The 27,052-nt window shown below is 47.4% G+C and overlaps 1 protein-coding gene across 1 annotated transcript in view; it reads left to right on the plus strand.

Annotated features, from left to right (window-relative positions):
• PLXNB3 (plexin B3) overlaps nucleotides 1–27,052 on the plus strand; it is a 78,319-nt gene that overhangs the window by 44,087 nt on the left and 7,180 nt on the right. Inside the window, 9 exon segments of the mRNA XM_048487500.1 lie at nucleotides 6,911–7,128; nucleotides 8,265–8,443; nucleotides 9,040–9,106; nucleotides 12,073–12,391; nucleotides 14,563–14,666; nucleotides 14,997–15,084; nucleotides 16,018–16,187; nucleotides 18,902–19,062; nucleotides 19,233–19,380. Of these exon segments, the coding sequence (XP_048343457.1) occupies nucleotides 6,911–7,128; nucleotides 8,265–8,443; nucleotides 9,040–9,106; nucleotides 12,073–12,391; nucleotides 14,563–14,666; nucleotides 14,997–15,084; nucleotides 16,018–16,187; nucleotides 18,902–19,062; nucleotides 19,233–19,380 (1,454 nt within the window).

The raw sequence follows: 27,052 nt of genomic DNA on the forward strand, positions 1-27,052 counted from the left end.
TGATTTTTGCACTGTCACTCCCTGAAAATCACTCACCCCCTCATAACGATAGCCAGCCTACCACCTAGGGGTGGGGAGAGGGAGGCAAGGGTTGGTAGGGATTGGAGAAGGTGGCAAGGGATAGATAGGGGTTGGGGAGATGAGAAGGGGTGGCTTGCGGTGGGGGGACGGTGGGAAGGGGTGAAGTATCAGAGAGGGAACTATTGAACATGTACAATGTGCTTTCCTTCCCAGTCTTGCTGAAAATAGGTTTTCCTACAAGCAAAGTTTTTTAAGGTGTGTCAGTGATACAGCTGGAGTCAGAAACTCCTCCTCCATCTCTTGATGAGTTAAGCAGACTGGAAACAGCAGGGAGGAGGACCTCCCCCCCATCCTACTGGGCTGAGAGGCAGTCGGGGATGGGTACTCCTGGCAGGATCCACTGCCACAGCACACAGTGAGCAGAGAGAAAACAAACAGAGCAGCTGGGGCAACAAGGGCGAAGCCAGGCTACAGTCACCCCCTCTGCCCCCCCCCCCCCCCCACTTCTTCTGGTCTCTGAGAGAAAGAGCCACTTCTTCCTAGCACTGCTGCCAGACAGAGACCGGGCCGCAGTGGGTGGGATTCAAATAATTTTAACAAATCCAGTTCCGTGGTCGGATTCAAATAATGTAACAACTGGTTCAATGCCCTAATGACCATTTTTTAAATAATATTTTAAAAAAATGACATAACCAGTGAAAGTATGCTTTATTATTTCATAAAGTTAATATTTAAATAAGAACAATAAAAAAGAGGTACACAATAAACTAAAAAAGCTGTAAAATTCACCTCTAAATGATCGTACCCTCCCAAAACAGCTAAAAAATGCTTTCCCCCATCATAAGCCTGGAAGGTGACTTCTAAGTACTCCATCCAATGCTACATGAAATATTTTTTTTTCCATTTTTCTTTTTTAAAACCAAATCTAGGGGCACATATTTAACACACATCATTATCAACTCCCATCATCCCGCACATTACATCATTCTTAGTTATCACTGATAATTGTCAAACCATTGAGTAGCACAGAGAAAGAGAGACAGAGAGAGCATTGCAGCACGAGAATATGAGAGGCGCAGGCCGTGCAGCTGCTTGGGACTTTTTCCCTCTTTTAGTTTGGAGAGAAGTCTGGCTGAGATCGCTAATGCCTTTAGCAGACCAGGGTGGTGCTCTCGAGCAGCAGCAGCAGAAGGCCATTGCTTTCACATCTTGCATGTGAGCTCCCCAAAGGCCCCTGGTGGGCCACTGCAAGTAGAAGAGCTGGACTAGATGGACTCTTGGTCTTTGGATCCAGCTTCGGCTTGTTCTTATGTTCTTTAAAGTTACTCAACCTTTCATCCCCTCATGTCAGAGTCAGGCATGATTTGGTCAAGAATTAGGCTTGGAGGCTTGGAGAACAGGCTTCTTCAAAGGCCATTTTGCTGGTCTCTGGCTGTGTGTGCAAGCGATCTCCAGAGGAGGAGGAAGGCAGGACACTACTGCTGCCCACAGTAGGGAAAAGAGGAGGCATGCGCACACACCACACACTCAAAACATGCACAGCAAGGACAGCGTTATTTCTGCCCCTGGCACACTATGGAATATTCTGGTGGGTGGGCTAATGCAACTTCTCCCCCACATTACACTCTTCTTTTGCAGTAAAGAAATAGCAATCCGCAATGGAGACCAGTGCATCCTTTGATCAACGTTTTGCCAGGTGAATAGAGGAAAGCATAAAGGGAGGGGGGGATGTGGGACCAACTGCTACCTTTCAGAAAAAAGCTCTGCCGGTTGCTGAGTGAGGGTCTTGGATCTCTCTCTCTCTCTTCCCCCTTTGCCACTGCATTCTCCTCCTCTCAGGGAGACAGGTATAAGGGATCCCTGTAATGATCTCTAGAAAGCTCTGGGAAGATTTCTTAGATCAAGATCTGGGGGATGGGGATTGGGGCAGCTGAACACCCCTGCGGCTCCAAATGGTAGTTTTCCTTTGAATCTCCTCTCATCTCCCTTCCCCCCGGAGCAGCTCCACAAGATCAGCACGTGGGAGGCACTTCTTTGCCAGGTAGCGCAGATTACTTCCAAGCGAAGTAAGGGAGGCTGGGCAGATGCACAGAGGTTTTCCCTCTGCCCTCCCTCCCCACTGCAGTTGGATCTCAGAGATTCTTGCCTGTGTTGGAGAGAAAATGAGAGTCTCCGCCTGCCCAGGATCGCAAGGCTGCTGGCAGGCTCCGTGGCTGCTTTCCAGTCCTCCACCTGGAAAGCTTTTGCTGGGCTGTGGGGTCAGCTGGGAGGCTTCCCCTGCCTCCGGAAGGTTATCTAGATCTGGTAGAACCTGACAGCTTCCCGCCCAGGAGTTCTCCCTTTGAGAGCAAGCCTCCAAATGAGCACGTGCCAAACCTAAGCACATGCCCAATGAGAAAGTGAAGCCTTTTTGAAGCCTTTGCCCTCACCTAGCCTTTGCCTTTTGCCCTGAGTTTCATGGGAGTTCCAGTCTCTGCCCAAAAAGGATCCAAGTGATGCAGAGGCACCAGAGGGAGGGAGGGAGGGAGGGGGGGGAGGAGCTGGAGGGCAGGCAGCTGAGAAAAGGATAACTTATTGCAAAAGCGAAGGAGGAGAGCCAAGGGTAACAACCGGTTCCAAATTAGTCTTGCTTCATTTTGCATCACCAATAATGCAAGAAGTCCATTGCACTCATCCTTCCCTGTTTTTCCCCAGGCAAAAAAAGCTGGTCTTTCTGAATGTGCACCATGTAATGCAAACCGGGAACCTTCTGCAAACTGCACAAAATGCAAAAACATAATGTAAATCTGCAAGGAGGGAGGGGCCCCGCCATTCAACATGGTGCAACCCTGGAATTTTTTGCACGCGTATACCCAATGCAACTTGATGTTATGGAAGTTGCAGGCACAAAAATGGGCATTTTGCAAGTAGCATACACGCAATGAAAAAAAAACAATGCCCAACAAGGCAACACGGGGAAGGGGGAAGTCTTTAGTCACATCAATCAACACAATGCAAGCCCCTGGGGCTTCCCTCTGCATCCTCTCTCAATTCCACCCACCCACCCCCTCCCAGCAGCTGCCCTCGTTTCTGGTGCTGGCGCAAATACTTGGGAGTAAATCTGAATGCAAGAGGGATTCCCTTCCAACTTGGCAGGTTTAGGATCCGGCTGATTTCTGCCCCATCCACCAGCCGGAGGAGGAGAAGAGAAAGCACAAAAGCTGCTTGACAGCCTGGACCATCTGAGCCGGTTCAAATGCTGAGAGCAGCCACAGGAGGGGAAACCAAGTCTGCCACCACTGCCCGCCCGCCCGCGCGGCCAGCCTGCTTACCAGCCTCCTTCCTCCCTGGCTGCAGGCTTTGCTCTGTCTCTCAGTAGTTACAGGTCAGAGGCTCTCTCGGTTTCAGTCTTCAACTGCTCTTCTCCAGGGCTGGGCTGCGCCTGCTGCACGCACGCCCCCTCTGCCTCCCCGTCCCGGCGCTTCCACCCAGACCAACACAGGCAAGAAGAGGGGGGCGAGGGGCGATTTTCCGCCCCTCACATGCCGTGGCGGGGTCCCGCCCGGGACATTTGTCCCCTGATGTCCTCATTGGCCCTATGCCCCTGCTTCTAGTTCAAGTTAGTCGGGGAGGGGCTGCCGTGCCGCGGTTGAAGAGCACAGGGTGGGAAACAGGGGAACGCCCCAGAAGTCAGTGCGGCAGTTCCCGTTTCCCACCCTGTGCTCTTTTGGCTCTCCTCAGCATTGCGGCGGCGCTAGAAGGAGAACGTCCCAGACGGCAGAGGGGTTCTCGGGCACCCTGTCTCGGATTTCCTGGCAGGGCGAGGGGGGAAGGGGAGATTGGGCAACAATCGGGACTTTTTTAAAATGCCGCGGGACGCGGGAGAAAGTGGTAAAAATCGGGACGGTCCCGCCAAAAGTGGGATGTCTGGTCACTATACCCTAGAGGGAAGGCCGGATATTTCCTGCCCCCCACACCATTTCTGAACTCAAGGATTGCCCACCATTAGTGAGTACCTGAGAACCCTACTTATGGTTAATGTTTAAAACTGTACTATTTGGCCCATTTGTGGAATGTAAGACTATAAATGTCTTAGTTTTCTGTAGGAAGAACTGCATGTGTGCTCAATACCTGAGAGAGAGAGTTGCAAACTGCTGCGCCCTGTTCTACCATAACATGTTAATTTTTGCTGTTTGAGAGGTAGAAAAAAATAAACATTGAAGGTATTTATTTTGCTTTATTTCATGTATACCTCACTTTTCTCCTCAATGGGAACTCAAAGTAGCTTGTTGTGGTCGGTTTTCCGGGCTGTGTGGCTGTGGTCTGGTGGATCTTGTTCCTAACGTTTCGCCTGCATCTGTGGCTGACATCTTCAGAGCTGTATCACAGAGGGAAGTTTGTTACACAGTGTGTGACAGAGGGATGTCTGGAAGGTGCCAGCCACAGATGCCAGCCACAGCCACTTCTGAAGATGCCAGCCACAGATGCAGGCGAAAGGTTAGGAACAAGATCCACCAGACCACAGCCACACAGCCCGGAAAACCCAACACAACCAGTTGAATCCAGTCGTGAAAACCTTCGACAATACATCAAAGTAGCTTATGTCATTCTCCTCTCTTCCATGTTACCCTTATAACAACCTTGTGAGGTAAGCTTGGCTGAAAGTGAGTGCGCCACCCAGCAAGCTTCTGCAGCAGAGTGGAGATTTGAACCTGGGTCTCATAGATCCTAGTTTGAAACACTAACCTACATTGGAGCAGTCGCTGGCTCTGAAGCTAGATACATGTTGAGATTGATAACAGAGAGATGAGAGGATCTAGAGAGACATTTGGGGTGGGGGCGGGGGGTCTGGTTCTCCTAAAACTTGTTTACCACAAATATTTGAAATCTCTTTCTCTTATAAAACTTTAATGTTCTGTTTCACCAACTTGGATTCTTTTTCTGCCTTATGGGCATTTATGTTGGCCCGTTTCAGGATTTTTCCATCAAATGTAACATATGGCAAATATAAGCAAACAGCACCTCAGGAGAGACTCTCCTTCCATGGATGCAATATGCCAGACACACTCATCCATCTATTAACAGATTGTAATCAATTTCACCACCAACATTTTCTGCTGAAACATCATCTTGTTAAAATTAATTCTATGCATTTAAAAGGTGTCAAGCTGACCAAACCCTTGCTGAGTGACAGAACAATTGAAATAGCAGCAGATTTCTTAGCCAAAGTCATGAAACAAAATGCTCTCAAATATGTTCTCAAATTACTCAAACGTCTGGTAACCTTTCTTGTTCAGAATGAACTTTTGAAATGCACCTATTCTTAATTTATAGTTGAGTAAGATTGTAAAAGTGATTTTATTTTGAAGTTTTATTATATTGTATGTTACTTTTTTTATATGTCATTAGAGATTACTTGTCTCACCTCTATAACCATACTGGTTGAAGGTGGAAAACAAATACTTTTATAAACAAAAGAGTGTTTATTTTCTGATTAGAAACCCTGTTAAATAGTCAGATTAGGTGGGCTTCCAACATAGCTGGTTATTAAGTTAAATTTTATAATATCGAAATCACTGAACTCTGTAACAATGTGTTAGACATTATATCATACTAACAGGGCACCCGTGCTTCGCTACGCATACTTCATCACAGGTTCTCTATGAATTTCGGGATGACATTCAACATACTTCTTTACAGTCTGTTTGTAAACTTTGGGGTGACATGCAGCATATTTCCTCACAGCCTGTCTGTGGATTGATGGGTTTCGCATATTTTGCAGCAGCTTCCTGTAGTTGTCTTTTTCTAATGCAATGTGTTAGTGCTCTCTTTCACCGGTGTGCCAAATTTCATGTGTGTGGCTTCAGTGGTTTTTTGGTTCTGTTGATGAGTGAGTGAGTGAGTGAGTGAGTGAGTGAGTGAGTGAGTGAGTGAGTGAGTGAGTGAGTGAGTGAGTGAGTGAGTGAGTGAGTGAGTGAGTGAGTGAGTGAGTGAGTGAGTGAGTGAGTGAGTGGGTGGTATTTCGCGTTTATAGATATAGATTGTGGCCAAAATTATTCTCATTTAAACAATCCCTTCAATATCTTTGTAATTATTGTAGATGCCCGCAGTATTGAGGTCTGGTGTGGCATAGTGGTTGGAATGTCAGGCTAGGACCTGGCTGCATTTGAATCCTGTACTGACTCATGGAAGCTGCCAGGTGACGTTGGGCCCATCTCTCAGCCTGGTTATTGTTCTAAGGGTGGGGAGCGCAATTGGATAAGCTGTTTGGGTCACTGATCAGGGAGAAAAACAGGATATAAATGACAAAACTTTATAAGAGCCCTGCTGAATCAGACCACGGGTCCATCTAATCCAGCATCCCATCTCACCCAGTGGCCAAACATTTCTCTAAAAGGCTAACAACAGGACATAGAGGCTGCAACCTTCCCCGACTTTGCCTCTTTGCTAGAGAACTTGTCTCATGTCTACCAAATTGATTCAGGAGTCCTTGATGAGATGCTTTGTCAAAAGTCTTTTTAAAAGGGATTTTTTTTCACCTGGTTTTTTTTACCCCAGATCTCCCAATTTCTGGTTTGGAAAAATGGGGGTGGGAAGTTGAAATCTACAGTGTAAAGCATAGCAGCAGGTCAATTGAGCATAGCAGCAGGTCAATTTATTTCAGAGAAGAAATTCACCAGCTTAACTGTGTTAGAAAGGGAAAGGGAGAGGAAACTTCCTGAACTACAGACAAGAAAATTTAGCGTTGTTTGGGAAGGATATTTGCTAACGTAGCATGTGGCAAGAGGGCCTTGGGTGAAGAATTCCAGCAGCAGGGGAACTATTTTTAACTGATGCAAAAGGCTGAAATTTTATATCAGTGTTTTTCTTCTCCCCCACCTCACCCCAACCTCCTCTCTCCTTTCTTCAGACCTAATGACAGAAATGACCGACCTGAGCGGAGAGCTAGAGGGTTCTGGGATCCCGTTCCTGGACTATAGCACCTACGCCCAGCGGGTCTTCTTCCCTGGTCAGGGCGGTGCCCTCTTACGGCGGGGGCTTGACCTACCCGAGGGTCGGCGTACCACAGTGGAGCAAGGCCTGACCCAGCTTTCCAATCTGCTGAATAGCAAAGTGTTCCTATTAACGGTGGGCACTCTGACGAGGAGAGGTAGATTCTGGAGCGTGGTTGGGCCAGAGGATAGATCCCATTCATTTATTGTCTGCGTTCCCCTGTAAACAGAGAGATCTGGGACTGTAGTTTGGGAGGAATTGTAATATGTGGGTGGCGGTAGAGTTCCAAGGTTACAATCCGGAGATCAGTCCTGCTGATCTTTGAAATATTTCTCAACAAAGCGGGAGAAGATGGAATTTGTGACAACCGCCTACAAGTTCCTCTTCAGATTCTGTTCATCTGCCCACCATCCCTTACCTGCAGCAGCAAACATATCTCCAGATGTGCAGCTCTGCAGGTGTGGAGGGACTGTGATAAAAAGCCTTGCTTTGCTTGCAGAAGGTACTCAGGTCAATAATCGCCAGCACCTTTCATTAAGAGGACTATGCATTCGGTGATGGGGAAGAGACCCTGGAGGGCTGCCTGCCACTTGTCGGAGTTGACAGTGCAAGGAAGGCTGTGATCCTGTCAATAGTTCCTGTAACCATGGCAGGGAACTGTATGCAAGTTCCCTACCACTGAGTGGCACAGACGCTTCGGCGTGGAGCTTCCCCTGCTGGCAGTTAACACACCGATCTAGTGGGCACCAATTATGGTGGCTGCAGCGCGTTTTTTTTACAGGGAACGTTGGATCGAGTAGAAGGCAGCGTCATGTGTTCATGCAGGGGCACAGTAGAGTTCAAAAAATAGACCTGTTGAGACTGGTCCAGGCTGAGGTTGATGGTGAGGTGAAAGCTGTTGAAGACCCGGGGGGCAGAATCCAAGTCCAGTAGCACCCTGCGAAGCTTTTGAGATCGGATAGCCGGGACTATCCAGGTCTGGGGAGATGGTGGTGGTAGAAAGGGCCATAAAGTCATGGCTGACTTATGGCAACCCCGTATGGTTTTCAAGGGAAGAGTTGAACAGACGTGGTTGGCCGTTGCCTGCCTCTACATAGACTTCCTTGGTAGCCTCCCATCCAAGTACTCACCAGGGCCGACCCTGCTGAGCTTTCAAAACCTGATGCAATAGGAACAGCTCGGTCCATACAGGTCAGGGCCAAGGAAGGTCTTGGGTGGGGGTGTACTGGAGAGCAGCTGGTGAATTATGGCCTTCTTCCCTGTTCCTCCAGCTAATCCGGACACTGGAGGCCCAGCCGACCTTCTCACAGCGGGATCGCTGTCACACGGCATCCCTGCTGTCTTTGGCGCTTCACGGGCGCCTGGAGTACCTGACGGACATCATGCAGACCCTGTTGAGTGACCTTGTCGCCCACTGCGTCACCCGCAACCCAAAGCTCATGCTTCGCAGGTAGGTCCTGCCTCCTGGGTGCTTGCATGGAACTGCATCCATTTTGTGAATGAACTTTTATGGAGGTGGCTTTCTAAAAAGCCTGCCAAGATGTGAGGATCCATTTTTGTGGAGAACAGATGCTCCTGAATTTTACTCTCTTGGCTAGAGTTGATCCTCTTGTCTCGTTGCCAGAACAAGAGGACGTGATGCCAGGCGTGATATTTTTGCTGTTGACGTGTGCACATCCACGTGTGGAACATCTCAGACAATGAAATTTAGTACAAATCACTTAAAGGGACACTTTTGAAATCTTGCTTGTCAACAGAAGCAGCTGCCACTCAGAAGGGATGAACCACTCTGTACATGTTCAGAAGCACTGGGTCCTTAATAGCACACATGGTTTGATTCCCTAATAGAGGAAGATCCCTTGGCCGATAGTTTCAGGCACCTAAAATGTCTCATTCTGAAGCAAGCATCTCTTACCTCCGTTCTGTGATGCTCCAAAGTCTCCAAATTATGCTGGAGCAAAAGTGGCTGCTGGTTGCAATGTTTAGTACAAGGAAGGGTGGGGAAAGTCTTAAAAGTGTTTTCTTGGCCCTGTGCCCATTCTGCAGGACAGAGACGATGGTGGAGAAGCTCCTGACCAACTGGATGTCCATCTGCCTGTACTCCTATCTCAGGGTAAGGCTTTTGGTGGCGTGCCTGCATGGTCTGGTCCAGATCTAAGGCAGGAGAGTGTGTTTTGTGTAGTTATCGCAAAATGGGCTCAGGAAGGGGAAGAAGCCTTGCCTCAGCATGGTTAAGAGCAGTGAACTCTAATCTGGAGAACCGGGTTTGATTCCTCACTGCTACACATGAAGCCTACCGGGTGATCTTGGGCTAGCCACAGTTCATTCAGAACTCTCTCAGCCCCACCTGCTTCACAAGATATCTGTTCTGGGTAGAGGAAGGGAAAACGAGTTTGTAAGCCGCCTTGAGTCTCCTTACAGGAGAGAAAGGCGAACTCTTCTTTTATTAAAGGGCATCTGATTGAGCCAGTGCGCTCATTTTGTTATCTTAGATTTCATCTTACAGTTTCCAGTACCTGACCTACCCCTCTTAGCCATGTCTTCAAAGGAATGAAAGCCCACTTAGCTGCTCTTGTGGGTTTTGTTTTTTTCCAGGCTGTGGGCCAATCTATTCCTGTGGTTTTGGAGGTCGATCAAGCAAAGGTCTTGTGCGGCTGTTGTGGGTTTTCCAAGCTGTGCTCACAGAATTAGACAGGCACGTGTTAAAAATCTCTGTGGGGGTTGTTTCTGTGGGGGTTCTAGGTGATTTGGAAGCCCAACTAAAGTGCCGAAAAGATGTAGATGCAGGACCCTTAATTTGACTTTCAGATAAACTTTTTAGGTCTACCCATTCTTGGCCCTTATGGCTGCTAAGACTTGCTGAAAAGCAGGGATGTGTTACAAAGCACCTTCTCTTGACACAGGAATTTGCCACATTTTGGCTCAGATTTCTTTTTAAAGGTCCTCACAATCATGAACTATCTTCCCTGATGCTAATGATAGAGAGTAGTCAACATTTCATGGTTTGGGTGAGAGAGAGCAAAATACAGATGCAGCAATGCCCGGAAAAGAGGTTTGCTTTCCCTCTAGACTGGCGCAAATGCTTTGGCTGGTACAAAGCAGAAAGGCTGTGAAATGGCTAGCGTGACCAGAAGGGCCTTTGCAGACAATCCACGGGAACAAACAGGCTGATAAAACGTGCTGCAAGAGGCAGACTCAGTCACATGGCTGACATTAGAAAACAGGGCGAGGCAATCATCGCAAGTGGATGGATGGGCGGAGGAGATCGTTTTGCGTGGCAGAGTGACAGGCGGACAGTTCAGGCAGCTGGGAAATTCCTTCTGCATGAAAGGCCAATCTTGGGACGGCAGCTCTGGGAAGAGAGTCAGAGAACTAAGTGGGAAGGCTGACAAGAAAGCAAATGATTGGATGCCAGGCCGCCGCCTGGTGCGGGGGATTCCCCACTTTGGGCTTGCTCTCACTGGTGCTGTTTAGCTGGCCAGCAGGAGTCTTGCTAGCTGCAAGTTGAGGCCCAGAGTGATGACATCATGTTGCCAACAGCATGGGAGACGCTCTAGTGTCGAACAAAAATTCTGCCCAATCACCAGAGAGTCTCCCATGCCATTGTTAGTGACATGATGTGCCAGTTCCAGAAGTGACATGATCGCACTGAGAGAGTTAGGGCCTTGGGCTTGATTTGCGGCTATAAAATTGCCCCCTGGTTGCTAGGGGATACCATGCAAACCTACTTTGGAGCTGTGCTGGGATATTTTTGCTTACCGTTCCAATGGAGTACAAAGGAGGAGGAGTTTGGATTTATACCCTACCTTTCTTTCCTGTAAAGAGATGGTAAGGCGACTTACAAATTCCTTTCCCTTCCTCTCCCCACAACAGACAACATAGATGTGGGTGACTCGTTAGGAGCTAAAACTACCAGAACACAGCTGCACAGCTTGGACAGTCCACAACAGCCCCACAAGATCGTTGCTCAATAAACCTCCAAAACCATTGGATTAGATTGGCTCCTGGCTTGGAAAAACAAAACTGTGATAGCAGCTAAGTGGGCTTTCATTCCTTCCAGGACATGGTTAAGATGGGTAGATCAGGTGTTGGAAACTGTCAAATGAAATCCAAGATAACAACATGAGGGCAGTAGCTCAATCAGATGCACTTCAATAAAAGAAGAGGAGGAGTTTAGATTTTTACCCCACCTTTCTCTCCTGTAAGAAGACTCAAGGCGGCTTACAAACTCCTTCCCTTCCTCTCCTTACAACAGACACCTTGTGAGGAGGTAGGGCTGAGAGAGTTTTGAAGAACTGTGACTAGCTCAAGGTCACCTGGCAGTCTTCAGGGGTATCAGTGGGTAATCAAACCTGTTTCTCCAGAAAAGAAAGGCTAAAGTAATATATTATGTTCTATTTTTAAAGTAATGACTAATTAGAAAGGTTATTTCTACATGTAACTGAGAGAATTAGAGATAGAGGGGAAGTCAGGGGGAGGAAGGGAAGGGGGTAAAGCAATAACAGGAATAGGCAAATTTATGTATTAGATATCAATGCTTTTGTATGTTATATACAGCAGTGGACAAAACTGTTCTAAATTTCAATTTTTGAAAATGTGGAATGCCTATTACTGTCCTGTTTTTAAATGCAAATAATAATAAAAATTAATTAACTAGGAAAAAAAACCTGGTTCTCCAGATAAGAGTCTGTAGCTCATGTGGAGGAATGGGGAAGTCCCAGATTGGAGTCCACTGCTGTAAACCACTACACCATGCTGACTCTGTGTCTAAAGTCTGACTAACTTTTCTGAACAACTAAAATCTTTGATTTAGTGTCAAAAGGCCCGGCCCGGGTGAGTGAAGCTGACATGGTGGATAGTGGGGTAGGGGAAATAGTCCTACAGATAAGAGGGCCAGGGCCATGAAGGGTTTTTGTCACATGTTATAGCCTGTGTCTAATGGGCAGCCAGTGGAATACCTGCAAAACGGGAGCAATACATAAGCCTCTTCAATGAGGTTGGTATACAGGAAAGAGGTAACTGCTGCACCTCTGCCACTCAAGCTTCATCCAGCCATTCTCTCTCTGCTCCTTGGTGAAGGAAGTAGCTGGTGAGCCGCTATATATGCTGTTCCGTGCCATCAAGTACCAGGTGGACAAAGGGCCAGTGGATGCTGTGTCAGGCAAGGCCAAACGGACATTGAATGACAGCCGCCTGTTGCGGGAAGACGTGGAGTTCCGCCCCCTGACCTTGACAGTCTTAGTTCGTGGAGGTGGCCCTGGTGGCAGCGAGACACAGCGGATCCCAGCCCGGGTTCTTGACACAGACACCATCACCCAAGTGAAGGAGAAGATTGTGGACCAGGTCTACAAGGGGGTGCCTTTCTCCCAGCGCCCCTCCGTGCACTCCCTCGACTTAGGTAAGGTGCCTTCCCTAACCATCCTGCGGTCTAGGGGACTTGCCATCAACAAAGATGGCACTTTGATCATCTCCTGCTTCAGTTTCTCCCACCAGCTGATGCTAAACAAGGGGCAACCTGAGTACTTTGGAACTCCCTTCCTAAAGATATTTGTCTCTATTGGTGACTTTTGCTGGCGGATGAAGAATTCTTGTTTTGTTCGGCATATCAATTACCTAAAAGGTCAAGAAATTGATTATGGGGCCACTAAATATAAAACTTCTATGGTAAATATTAAAAACACGTAGGTGTTTATTACAAATTAAAATCCTCTATACTTGCCAAAGGCCCTTGATAGCCTACCCTATACATACAGTATCACAATTGCAGTACACAGAAGTGTCCAGTGGGATGCCTTCTTTGACCCATAAAAACAGAAGTGCTTTGGCCAGCAGTAATACAGTGTTTACCTACCAGCCTACAAATTGCAATCATAAAGATCTTTTTTTTGTGACTGAGACCAATTGTTAAAAGTTGTTGAAATTGGTGCCCAGGTCTTCCATACAAAGTCAAATCCTCTTAAACAGTATAATACAATGTGCCAATCATGCCCAATTCTGCTAGGGCAAAATCTTATAATGCCTCAGTCACAGGAAATTCTTTTAGACTGGAGCAAATGAAGAATTGTTTTAAAGGTCAAAAAAGTGTCCCATTGGACCCTTCTGTGTATTGTAATTGTGATACTGTATGTATAAGGTAGGCTATTACGGACCTTTTACAAGTGTAGGTGATTTTAATTTGTAATAAATACATATCTAGTTTTGTAGGGTTTATGTTTTCCCCTTCTTTTGTGTGTACATTGCTTGGCAGTGTCAGGACTACAACTCCCAACATGCACCAGTTCCTGCCGTCCTGGTCCCAAAGCGGGAACGCGACAGCCAACGAGAGCCAAAGGCGGGGAAAGGGGGAAGAGGTGATTGGACCACCGCCATTTCAAACCTGCAATAAATTCTGGAACTGAGGACGGGATCCTCAGTTCCAGCACCCTGTAGCTAGGGTGAGCCAAATCAATAAAGTTTTCCTTCTAAGTAAACTTTGTCCGAGTGGTTTCAGCCTTACAGGCAGATCTCCAACAAACTCTTATTGGCCCACCCTTCCTGATTGTGTCACGTTGGTATATCTACATGTTTGATTGTATTGTTGTATATGTGAAATATTTGTTTTCAATGCTGTTTTAACATTTTAAATATTTTAATTTTCACTGCCTTGGGGAACCCTGTTGGGGTGGAAAGGAGACCTCAATATGTTTTAAATAAGTGAATTAAGATGAATTAGAAGCCAGTTTTGAATGAGGATCTCCTGCTAGGCACAGAGAGGTCTGCAGCCTGAGGTGACTTGGCTACATGAAGCTGCCTTATCGAAAGGGTCTATTACTCCGGTCATCAAACGAGACTCAAGAAGGTTTCAAGAGCTTTATTGGAACCGTGTCAGCCCAGGGCTCAGATAGCTGAAACTGAAGTTTGGCTCTCTGGCCTCTGGTATATACCTGTAAGTTACAGGAAGGCTCAACCCCTAATCCCCCCACACCCTTGCATTCCCATAATATCAGCTTTAGAAAGGACGGTGGGAACAGAGGCTTTGTTTAGGACAGGTGGTTCACTCCTTCGGAGGAAGGCAGATAAGAGTGGGTGTTTAAGCTCTGTTCACTAGTTACATGCGAGCGGGGGAGGGAGGGGGAGGCCTCCATAGTCTCGGGCGATGATAACGGCTGAGCCATCTGTGACCTTGGTGTGGACGTGCAAACTGCCAGGCTGGAGATGGCGCAGGCCTGACATTTATACTGTATCAGTCCATGAAGTATTGTCTGCTCCGACTGGCAGTAGCTCTCCAGGATCGTGGCTGGAGGTCTTTCACGTCACCTGCTTCCTGGAGCTGCCAAACATTGGACCGGGGAGCGTCTGCATGCCAAGCAGATGTGGCCCCACTGTGCCTTAGGGCTCCCTGGTAGAAGCAGGGGTCTGCAATCTGTGGCTCTCCAGTTGTTCGTGGACTACAATTCCAATTGGCCATGCTGGCAGGGGCTGATGGAATTTGTAGTCCATGAACATCTGGAGAGCCACAGGTTGCAGACCCCTGAGGGGCAAGAGCCTAAGAAATGCTCATGTGATCCCCTCCCCTATCCTTCTGTTCAGAATGGCGATCGGGAGTTGCTGGCCATCTAACACTCTCTGACGAGGATCTGACTTCCATCACGCAAAATCAGTGGAAGAAACTCAACACTTTGCAACATTACAAGGTATGGCGTGGCTTGTGGGCTGAAGGGAAGGGCTTGAGGCTGAGTTCTGACTCTTAAGTCGAGAGAGGAAATGGAGGAGAACTATTTTGTACGAGTGGTTAGCTTCCAGGTTCTGGTGAGATCGGGTAGGCTGCTGTAAGGCCAGGTCTATTTCAGCTAACATTGGGAGCAAAACAAGTGGAAAATGCCACCACTAATAAGGGCTTTAAATAAATAAGCAAGCCAGCACTGTCCCTGGTGTCCAAGGAAAAGTGTTCATGTTTTCTCCAAAAGTGGTGGCGGCAGTGATGACTTTTAAAGAAATGCTTCTCTGCTTTCTGCTCTTCCCAGGTTCCAGACGGAGCCACAGTCAGCCTCATCCCGCGCCTTCACAATGACGTCTCCCAAGGCTCCGGCCAGAGTTATTTCTCTGGAGAAAGTGAGTCTCTCTCCCTCCCTTAACCAACTGCTGCTTCCTGGACCCCCCTCTTTGCTTCTCCTCTGCAGCGTGTGCCTGAAACAAAAGCCATTTGCATCTATCCCAGTGGTGGTGAACCTTTGGCACTCCAGATATTATGGACTACAATTCCCATCAGCCCCTGCCAGCATGGCCAATTGGCAGGGCCGGGTGGGAATTGTAGTCCATAACATCTGGAGTGCCAAAGGTTCGCCACCACTGATCTATCCTGGACTGACAACCCCGAGGAATTTTCAAGCACCTGGCTGGCAGATTCAGCTTTATTGTGGCCTTAGACCAACAGAAAATATTTAAGCACAAAATAATGCTGTACACACATTTATTTGTGTTATTTTATGTGCTCATTTGATTTGTTTATACCCCACCTTTCAACCCAAAGGAGCGTACATGATTCTTCTCTCCTCCATTTTATCCTCACAACAACCCTGTGAGGTAGGCTGGAAGAATGTGACTGACCCAAGCAGAGGCGTATCGGGGGGGTGGGAATGGTGCCTGGGGGCAACACCTGCTTCACTGATAGACTTTTTGTTACTGCCAGTGAATAATCTGCTTTGGAGTATAGTTGCTGTTCAGTCCAGCCCCTAGACTAGGGGTGGCCAACCTATGGTGCTCCAGATGTTCATGGACTACAATTCCCATCAGCCGTAGGTTGGCCACCCCTGCCCTAGACTTTTGCCGTGTGAAGATTTATTTGGGATTTGTCCATATCTTTTTGTTCTCAGTCATGGCCCGCGGACTTCCTTATGCCCCTACTAATCCTCCAGCTGACCCTCTGAGCCTCTCCAGATACTTCTAGTAAACTCATGTCATGTTTTGCAGCAGCTGCTGGTAGCCATAGTTGGAGTACCAGCTGCGCAGCTCCCATGTTAACAGATACTCCCCTTTCCTCTGCAGATACCCCAATGCTGGAAGATGGAGAGGAGGGTGGAGTACGTCTCTGGCACCTGGTGAAGCCTTCTGAGGAGCCAGAGCCCGCAAAGCAGCAGCAAGAACGGCGCAGCAGCCTCCGAGAACGCGCAAAGGCCATTCCGGAGATCTACCTCACTCGGTTGCTCTCTATGAAAGTGAGAGACACATTCATTTCTGCCTCCCCTTTGAATCTCAAAATATTCTTGTCCCCCAGAAACTGTCCAGGCATTCAAACTGGGATCACATTCCTTCCTTCCTTCCTTCCTTCCTTCCTTCCTTCCTTCCTTCCTTCCTTCCTTCCTTCCTTCCTTCCTTCCTTCCTTCCTTCCTTCCTTCCTTCCTTCCTTCCTTCCTCCCTCCTTCCTCCCTCCTTCCTTCCTTCCTTCCTTCTTCCTTCCTTCCTTCCATCCTTCCCTCTTCCTTCATTCCTTCCTCCTTCCTTCCTTCCTTCCTCCTTCCTTCCTTCCTTCCTTCCTTCCTTCCTTCCTTCCTTCCTTCCTCCTTCCTTCCTTCCTTCCTTCCTTCCTTCCTCCTTCCTTCCTTCCTCCCTCCCTCCCTCCCTTCCTCCTTCCTTCCTTCCTCCTTCCTTCCTTCCTTCCTTCCTTCCTTCCTTCCTTCCTTCCTTCCTTCGACTTTTATACCGTCCACCCCTGGAGGGCTCTGGCTTTTTAATATGTGTCTGTGGAATCAAAAGTCTTGGGAACTGCCCTCCTTATGCTTAACCGCCCTACGTTTGCAGATATTACAGGGTCTTTGTGTGCATCTAATTCCAAAGGGAATGGCCATCTCAGGCTGTGGTGATAAAAGATCAGCTGGAGTTTTGTGCTATCTGAAAGAATCATAGAGTTAGAAGGGGCCACACAGGCCATCTAGTTCAACTCCCTGCTCAATGCAGGATATACCTAAAGAATCCCTGATAAGCATTTGTCCAGCCACTACTTGAAAACTGCCAGTAAGGGGGAGCTCCCCACCTTCCTGGGCAGTCAATCCCAGTGCTAAACAAACCACTCTGTGAATTTGGTTTCACTCCGTCCAATGAATGGAGCATGCAAGCATTTTAAAGGTACCTTTACAACCAAAGTTAACAGCGCCACAGGCTGGGGAGTGAGTGAGAATTGTAGCAGAAAGAGGGACCAATTACGTGGCGTGAATTTTGGAGAGAAGTCAGATGTCCCCGTAAGAGCCAGTGGGGGAAAAAATCAGTTCCGAGGATGACCTGGTCCAGTTGGATAAATGTGGGTTCAAATTTATCCTGGGGAAATAGAGGCTGAGAAGTGACATGTAAAATTCAAACCTGAGTAAGGAAAGCACAGAGCTCATGCAGTGGTTCAGCAAAAACAGCTGACACCTTTTTGCCAGGTTGCAGAAGGGGCAAGTTTAGCCAGGATATTTCACAATGAAAGTTGAATTATAAATCCCAGGACTTGGTTTAGATTTTCTTGAACCTCTAAATACTAATTCACGCCCTAAGGACCAAAACCTTCCTCCGAGTTCTTTGATTGGAGAATTGTGACTTTTCGGTCAGCACCAGACTCGTCCCAGAAGATTGATCTGAGATTGCAAATGCCTTAGCAGACCAGGTGCTCGGGAGCAGCAGCAGCAGAAGAAGGCCATTGCTTTCCCATCCTGCCTGTGAGCTCCCAAAGGCACCTGGTGGGCCACTGCGAGTAGCAGAGGGCTGGACTAGATGGACTCTGGTCTGATCCAGCAGACTCTTTCTTATGTTCTTATATCTACCTTCTCCTGTTAAGGCAATGAGGTGCTGGTCCAATGGAGAGAATAGAAAGGCAGCACTGACATATTACATTGCAAGATGTAATCCCCTTCGGGGATAGGGCAGGGTACAAATTAAATTGAGGATTGATGATGAAGATGAAGAGCGATTGATATAAGGTCCAGTGATTGTGGCTTAAGAGTATAGGAAGACAGAAAACTGGCATTTGGCAGCCCTAACTGGGGGATGGGGGGAGGGCTCCTGGAAACAGTAGACCTCATGCTGGCACGTTTGCCCTCCCCGGAGCACTAATGCCAGTGAAAGGGGCCGGCACATTGGCAGACACATGTCCAGCAACCCCATTGCTACAAAACCCAGGCTGTGGTGGGGCTGCACTGGTGTCCTCCTTGGATGCTAGTGGCTGGGGGGAGGGGCGAGGGGGGGGCCAGCGTGGGCCAGGTTGTTCCCAGGTGCAGAGCCTCGGATTTACACCACGCTTTTGGTGGTGTATCGCCTTTAAACCCTACAGGGCTTTCTGGCAGCAGGGAAGTTTTGGGACTTTTCTGAGTTCTCCACGTTGCCGGAAAGCCAGGTTTGGATGGGGCTGCCTGCTAGTTGCCAGACTTGGTTCTTGGGCTTGTATCTGTGTTGAGAAGTTGTTGGTGAGAAACTGTTTTAGGTTGCGGAGGTGTCTAGGCAAAGAAAGATGATCCAGCATGGACTGTAGATGGGTTGATGGTCTGCCAGCTGTTTTCTTCTGTTTTCTCTTTGGTGACCATCTTGTCGTGTTCTCCTTCTGACTACCAGTCTGGCTTGGTTGGTCTGTTTCCCCCCTTCATTTTGTATGGATATTCTTGTGTTGCCTGTCGCAGACCTTTCAGCTGAGCCCTAGCCCAGGCAATTGGAACAGGTGTTTGTAACGTAGCGCCAGGCTGCTAACAGTCAGTTGTGTGGTGTGCTCAAGGTGGGCAGCTGAAAGTAGGTAAATATTTGTAGTGTTCAATGGGTTTCTGTCGGGAGATGGTGTTCTGTGTCCATCAACAAATGTGTTGCAATTCTGGGTTAGAGCAGAGTGACCAAGCTCCACAGCGAGTTGTGTTGTTGCAGTACCACTGATAACCTTTCTGGCGGCTCTTTTCCTTTCATCCTATCAAGGGGACGTTGCAGAAGTTCGTGGACGATGCCTTCCAGGTTGTGCTGAGTGTGAACCGCCCTGTTCCCATTGCTGTCAAGTACCTGTTTGATTTGTTGGACGAGCTGGCAGCCCGGCATGGGGTCACTGAACCTGAGACGCTGCATATTTGGAAGACCAACAGGTGGGATAAGTACTGTGAAGGCACCTTGACCAGGAGATTTTCCTTAAACAAAGGATTGTAAGGGTGGGAAATGGCTGGGTAAAGGGCCAGGAGGGAAGACAGGGGGGCAACAGTAACACTCCTGCCCTTCATCAGGCCTCCTCAAGTTCTAACATCCTTGTTACCCCCAGTTTGTTGCTGCGCTTCTGGGTGAATACTCTCAAGAACCCACAGTTCATTTTTGACGTGCGGGTCTCTGACAACGTGGATGCCAACCTGAGCGTCATTGCCCAGACTTTCATCGACGCCTGCACAACCGCTGAGCACAAAGTCGGGAGGGTACGTATACATTTTATGCAAGCATTTTTCAGTAAACTGGGGGGAGGGTCCTGTGTGGCATCAACACTGTCTGGCAGTGCCTGGTTTACTGCCTGTGCCATCAGTCACATGCAACGCATCTGTGCCGTTTTGGGTTTAAATTACTTGCAACTGGAATCCTTCCCAGATAGATCAGGTGGACATCAAAGTGTTTCCCAAACCAAATGGGGTGTGTTGGTGTTCAAGCGTTGCTGTCTGTATTCTTGTTTCCAAACTATAAATAGAAATCTCAGAGCCATTTCTCATTGGTGCTAGCCTTGGATCCTGGCCGCTTCCCAAGGAACTAAGTGGTTGGTTGGCTTTATGTTCCAAAAGAATGTTTAATTCACCACCAGTTTAAGAGTTCACAATGTGATGGAGCGGTTAAGATATCGGACTACAGTTTGGGAGGTCTCCGTTCGAATCCCCTCTCTGCCTCGGAAACTTGCTAGGGTGACTTTGAACCATTTAGTCACACACTCCCAGCCTCGACTCAGGCAAGTATTTGGATGGGAGATCTCCAAGGAATACCAGTGGCAGTATATGGAGGAAAGCAAGGCAGAACATCTCTGAATGTCTCTTCCCAACAAGGTGTAGTGGTTAAGAGCAGGTGGACCCTAATGTGGAGAACCGGGTTTGATTCCCCATTCCTCCACATGAGCAGCGGACTCTTATCTGGTGAACTGGATTTGTTTCCCTGCTTCTACACATGACACCTCCTGAGTGACCTTGGGACAGTCATAGTGCTTTGGAACTCTCTCAGCCCCACCTACCTCACAAGGTGTCTGTTGTGGGGAGAGGGAGGGAAAAGGAGCTTGTAAGCCGCCTTGAGACTCCCTTCAGGAGAGAAAGGCGGGGTATAAATCCAAACTCTTCTTGTTTTGAAAACTCTACAAGATCACCATAAGTCAGCTGTGATTTGACTGCAAAACAAAAAAAATGGACCTGTTGTCTGAGAGATCTGTATGTATTTAAAAGCCATATTGATGCATCTCCTTTGGATCTAAACACACTTGAGGGACAAACCATAAAGATGAAAGGATCCCTTTCTTGGCCTCACGTCATGATCCTTCAGACAATGAACATGCTTGCTACCTCCACTACCAGGTGAGAGTATGGATTTGGTTGCTGTTGGTAGAACAGGAGATGAATTTGGCTGCTGGGAATTTTCCAGGCTGTGAGGCCTAGTAGGTTTGGCTCCTGATGTTTTGCCCGCATCTGTGGCTGGCATCTTCAGAGGCATGTCACAGTAAGATGTGTTTCTTTTATGCCTCTGAAGATGCCAGCCACAGATGCGGGCAAAACATCAGGAGCAAAACCTACCAGACCTTAATTCTGGCTGGGAAAGCCTTTGACAATACCAGGAGGTGAATTTCCTGGTGGGAGTCTGTCTGCTCAAGTCCCTCTTGTTTTGTTTGAATGGGGCACTATTGAACAAGGGTGCTTCCCGATGCTTTGTGTGTCCCATGATTGTGAGTGAAAGGTGTGGTACAGCTGGACTTGTTTGCTCAGGGCTCATTCTCAGCTGTCACTATGGATGCGAACACAACCTGCAGCTCGTTCTGAACAGAGAATGGAAAGCAGGAGTCCTCTACCAGAGGGACTTGTTGCAAAATGTCCCAGGAATGGAGCTCAATGAATCAAGAAGCCTCACTATAGAACAACCACCAAATAAACAAACCCATATTTAAATCTCTGACCTGTCTTGCATAGGAAGAAAATTCCAGCTCCCTGGCTCAAAGGAAGCTGAATTTGCTCTGAAACTGTCTCTCTAGCAGACCTTACTCTGCTCCATGCCTTATCGTGATTGTTTCTGGTGTTACAGAGGAAAGGGTTTGACAGAGACACACCCCACAATGTTAGGAAGAGGATAGGAAACTCTTACCAGTTGCCCTGGGATGCCAGATGCAGGCTTGAGCATTCGTATCTCATCTGGTTGGGGATATTTCTTTTGACCTTTCCCAATTCCAGAGATTCCGCCGAAGAGCTGAAATCAGTTTCCAAAGCTGCTGTGTTTGGAAATCAATTAGAACTAATCTCTGTTCCCAAGGTGCCTCTGACAGTTTCAGCCTGTTTCAAAATATTATGCCGAAGGAACCTCGTTTGTAGTGTGGGAACAGCTTTGCTCCCATCAAATTTGCAAGATGATTGGCATCCCAACATGGATTAATTGCATTGCATCACTTTTCTGAATAATCCGCATTGCAAAACACATCTGCTGCATTGTAGCGTCCATCTTCCATGTGTGTAAATGTTGGGAGTTACCCTAGCACAGCAGTTACAAACAATTCCAGCAGCTATGGATGAAACCACATGTTGCCTGTCCTCTTTGCTTAAAAAAAGTTAGATAAACTCAGTCTTCAAGTGAGTGGCCATTTTGTAGGAGTGAATTCTGCAATTGCTTGCTGTGTGGAAAAAGTGCTTTTTTGAGCTGTGAATGTTCTGTCAGTCGCCTTCACAGGGTGTCACGCAGTGTTTCGTTTTGATTAAGTCAGCTGCCCCCTTGGCTTTGAAGCCACATCCCTAGTGCCCCCTCTCATATACATGCCTACAAACACACACCTGTTTCTTGGTATTTGCAAATTCACAACAACAGTGAGGAGAGGGCTGCTTTTCCTTTTAAAAAAATATCTTACCTTGCAAAGCAGTTGTGACAGGGCTGTTTACTTCGACTCCCCCAGGCTACACAGCTAGAAGAGTGCTGCAACTTAAAAAAAAACTTTGCCTCCCCCCCCCCCCAACCACAGAGCAAGGAGAGTGCTGCTTTTCTTTTTAAAAAATGCCTCTTGCATTGCAAAGCAAGCCCACCCTGACCCTTCGGCAGCCCTCTCCCTCGGCCACACTCACACACACAGGCCTAAGTGTGCCACCACCCCTGGCCAAGCTGCACAGTGAGGAGAGGGCTGCTTTTCCTTTTTAAAAAATGCCTCTTGCATTGCGAAGCAGTGGTGATGGAACTCTTTGCCTTGGGTCCCCACCTGGGCTACACAGGGAGCTGAGCACAGCTGCCTTTCTTTTATTTTTCATTTCATTTAATTTCCATTATATTTGTACCCCGCCCTATCCCCAAGGGGCTCAGAGCCAGGAGCGAAGCCTGCAGGGGGTGCACGACGAACTAGGCGCATCATTTCTAGTCACGTGGGGGGCCGAAAAATCCCCCTCTCCCCCCTGGCAGCGCACCACCCCACTTACTTTTAGGAATGGAGCAGGCCGGAAGCCTGCCTGTGTTGCCTGGGCCTGGTGGGAACTACATTTCCCAGGGGCTCCTAGGAAATGTTGTTCCCATCAGGCCTAGGCAACGCAGGCAGGCTTCCGGCCTTCTTCTCCGGCCTGCTCCTTTCCTAAAAGTAAGTGGGGGGTGGGGTGGGGTGCTGCGGGGGGGGGCGCCGGGGGGAGGGGGGGGTGCTGCGGGGGGCCCCCGAAAAAGCCAGAGTGAGCACCAGGCGCACTCTGGTCTAGCTATACCTCTGCTCAGAGCGGCTAACAACACGATAAGCAATACATTTCAGCAATATAACAAATATAACAATAGTAAAATACATATATCTAAATAATCTCAGATGGCGACTTGATATTACAGACTATACAACTTCTAAGACCTAAACAGCAGCATTAACAATAAGATACAGCTAAATGCATACAATATCTAGTACTTTAAAAATAAAGCAATACATACAGTCAATCAATAGATTAACAACATCATAGTAGCAATACAACAATCAATAGAATTATAGTGATACATCTCAACAGTGTTATCAACGCAATAATATGCAATATAAACTTCATGACAATATATAACTAATAACTAGTTAAAGCAACAAGGAGAACAATAACAATACAATATAAAACATAGCAATATAATAGCAATACATTATAAGGCAATAGCAATATAGTATAAACATTTCCAATACTAAACCTACCCTGAAAGCTAAACTACCCTATAACTGCTGCAAGAACCTTATCAAAGTATCTAGTTCCTACACTACTCCTACTAACATAAGAGGAGAAAACTACAATCCCTGACTAAATACAAAGGAACTAACTAATTCACTGACAATTCCTAATAGCCTATACACCTAATAGTAACTACACCTAGGGAGGGTCGATGAAAATGGCAATGTCAAAGTTCAACGCAGAAACGCCAGCATTTCTTCTGGTATACATGCCAACCCTGTTGTTTAGTCCGCCATTGGTAACCTGTTGTTTAGTCCGCCATGGGTTAAAACTCACCATTACCACACGGCAAGGATGGAAGGAAGAAGGAGACTTTTTCCTCACTGTCTTTTCCCCCTGCCCTTTAAAATGCTAATAAGAGTGCACGAAGCCTGATTCCAGTTGATGAAACCTACTAGTTTGTGTTTTAAGAGGGCCACTGTGTTCGTCTGCAGTGGGAGAGCTGGATTTGAGTCCACCAGCAATAAAATGTTCAGGGTGTAAACTTCTGAGAATCAGAGCGCCTTTTGTCAGATACAAATGCTGAGGGATCTCCCTTCCAGCTTGTATCTGATGAAGGGCGTTTTGACTCTTGCAAGCGTGTACCCTGAAAATCTTGCTGGTCTCTAAGGGGCTACTGGATGCAAATGAAACCTGTTAGGGGCTGGTACCAGGCTGTATGGCCTTGGTACCAGATCACAGCTGTAGACATGCATAGCTTACTTTTTACAGACTGAAGTCAGCCAATCTTGTCTTTAAACTGCAGGCGAGTGCTTCTAAACAGAAAATATCAAATATATATATCTGCCCATAGAAAACAGAGTGTTTTAGCCCAGTCTGCTCCCTGACATTTAGTTTTCTTTGTGGAGGGGATGGTTTATAGGGAGGAGGGTCCAATCCTGGGCACTGCCACTTTCTGTCTGAGGGGACAGGTAAAGCTAGGCTCCATTTAAGTCCATGCTTTCTCCATTTTTGCTCACACAACAGAATAACTCTGGCAGGTTGCCATCTGCCTCAGGCATACCACACAAACAGTTTCCTTGTTGTTGGAAACATTTATCGCCTTCCAAACAATGTGTGGGGAGAGAGGGCAGGAGTGGACTAAAAGTCTGATGAATGTCTAAATGGCTACCCTGACCAGCAGCTGCCTTTAAAATAATAACATCAATAATAATAAAGAATTGAGATAGCTCAGACATGGCAAGAAGTCACGGCTGGGGAATTATAAGATTTGCCTCCAAATCCTTAAATCTGCTAGTTTGTTATAGTGCAGGGGTGTCCAACTTTGGCGCTTCAGATGATCATGGACTACACTTCCCATCAGCCCCCTTGGCCGTGCCAGCAGGGGCAGATGGGAATTGTAGTCCATGAACATCTGAAGCGCCAGAGTTGGACACCCCTGGTGTAGTGGATAGAATTTCCGAGTGGGATCTGGACGACTTACCTTACTGTGTTATGAAGCTGGTTTGGTGACATCAGGCTAGACTGTCAGCCTTGCCTACCTCACAGGGTTGTTGTGAGGATAAAATGGGGAAAAGGAGAACAGGTTAGGCTGCCCTGTGGTCTTAAAAATAGACTTGATAGGTAAAGGGGCGGGCTATGACTAAGGCCCCTTCCGCACACACAAAATAATGCGTTTGCAAACCTCTTTCACAACTGTTTGCAAGTGGATTTTGCCATTCCGCACAGCTTCAAAGAGCATTGAAAGCAGTTTGAAAGTGCATTATTCTGCATATGCGGAATGAGCCTTAGTCTTCCTTTCTGCTTCATGTCATCTATGGAATGTTCTGCATGCAAAGAAGTCTTTGAGGGTTAAAACCTGGCTCATATTTAGTGGCAGAACTGGCCTAGTAAACTTTCCATTAAGATCCTTTTCATAAAACAGGTTTCAGATGGATAGCCATGTTGGTTTACAGTAGAACAGACAGATTAGAGTCCAATAGCACCTGCCAAACAGATTTTCAGGGTATAAGCTTTCGAGAGTCAAATCTCCTTTTGTTATATGTACTCTGTTGTTTTCCAAAGGATACGAAGGCAGCTAATGTTTTGTAAAGTATAATCGTGCAAGTACTGCTATACAATCATTTTAAGTTTATCGGGGGGGGGGCGGGGACTGTGTTGTAGGTCCTTTAAGTGTAGTGAAAAACCCCTCTATATATATTGTAAAATAAAAATACAAAAATGAGTTTCAAGCCATACCCATTCTGACAATATTAAACTGTTGTCATTATAGTCTTATGAAAATCCGTTTGAAACAGGAAGGCGTGGCAATGTGGTGTAAAGGCCCGGGCAGTCACAGCCACAGAAGAAACTGCTGCCAGTACCAGAATCGGTGTTGACTCAGTTATCTTTCTGTCATGTTGCCAACCTCCAGGTGGGGCCTGGAGACATCCTGCTATTATAGTTGACTGCCAGACAACCAAGATCACTTCCCCTGGACAAAATGGCTGCTTTGGAGGGTGGTCTCTGTGGTATTGTGCCTGCTGAGGTCTCTCCCTCTCCAATTCCATCATCCTTAGACTCTGCCCTCCAAAATCTCCAGGAATTTCCCAACCCAGAACTAGCAACCCTGTCTTTATGGTCAAGCAGGCTCTTCCACTGACTGATCTTCATCACACTGAACTTCTGCCATCCCTTCAAAGAGCAGGATATGTTTGGCTTGGCCTGTTTTTATTCTCACAACTACCCTATGAGATAGGCTAGAATGTTCAGACAACAGCTGGCCGAAAATCACTCAGGGTGCTTCTTGGATGCAAGTGAACTTATTAGTTTGTTTGTTGGCTTAATTCATTTTCAGTCTGCCCGTCTTGCTAAGATTCAAGGTAGATCACAGAACTAGAAAACACAACGAAGACCAGTATCAGGCACATAGCAAAGAGCGTGATAAAACCAGATCACCAAATTAGAGGGCAAAGAGATAAAAAGATTATAATCCATTGAATAATAGTGCAAGGGGGAAACTGTCTACATTTTTCAGATGTTAAGCCCCATTCCTTTTACCAAACATTTTCCAGATGTTAAATCGACAACCCTATTCCTTTATCAGAATCACCGTCCTGAGCAATACCATCTGAACTCCAATCTCCCTAGTCTAAGATTGTCACTCTGTCCAGTTACTCCAGTTAGCTCTTCACCAGGGGCATACTGGCCACAGGGATATCTGGGGTCACACGTCCCCGGGGACCAGCCATTTAGTCTTGTGGGTGGCTGAAACTCACCTCCCTCCCCCTTCCCCCGCATTCATTGCCTGCATGGCAATGAAGGAGCAGCCTGGCGGGGCTGGACTGTGGGCTCACCGGGCGCCCCTCAGGCTGCCCAGGACCACCACTGCTGGCTAAGGTAAGTGGGGCGCGGGAACGGGCTCCCAGAGCAGATGTTGCCCCAGGCGCCATTTTCCCCCAATACGTCTCTGCTCCTCACTGATGCATCTCTCTTAGGAATGAAACCACAGTCTCATTTGTAAACTGGGTTGGCAACTCCAGGCTGGGAAATCCCTGGATATTTGGGGGTGGAGCCTGCGGAGAGTGGAGTTTGGTAAGGGAAGGGATCTTAGAGGGTTATCACACCGTGGAGTCCACACTCCAAAGCTACCATTTTTTCCAAGGGGAACTAATCAGTGTAGTCTCAAGATAAATTATAACTCCAGGAGACCATCCAGAGGTTGACAACTCAGGCAGACCACTTCAGTCCAACCTGAAATGAACCAAATCACTCAGATGCA

Source organism: Sphaerodactylus townsendi, linkage group LG03 (assembly GCF_021028975.2).
Source record: "Sphaerodactylus townsendi isolate TG3544 linkage group LG03, MPM_Stown_v2.3, whole genome shotgun sequence".
Classification (NCBI taxonomy): domain Eukaryota; kingdom Metazoa; phylum Chordata; class Lepidosauria; order Squamata; family Sphaerodactylidae; genus Sphaerodactylus; species Sphaerodactylus townsendi.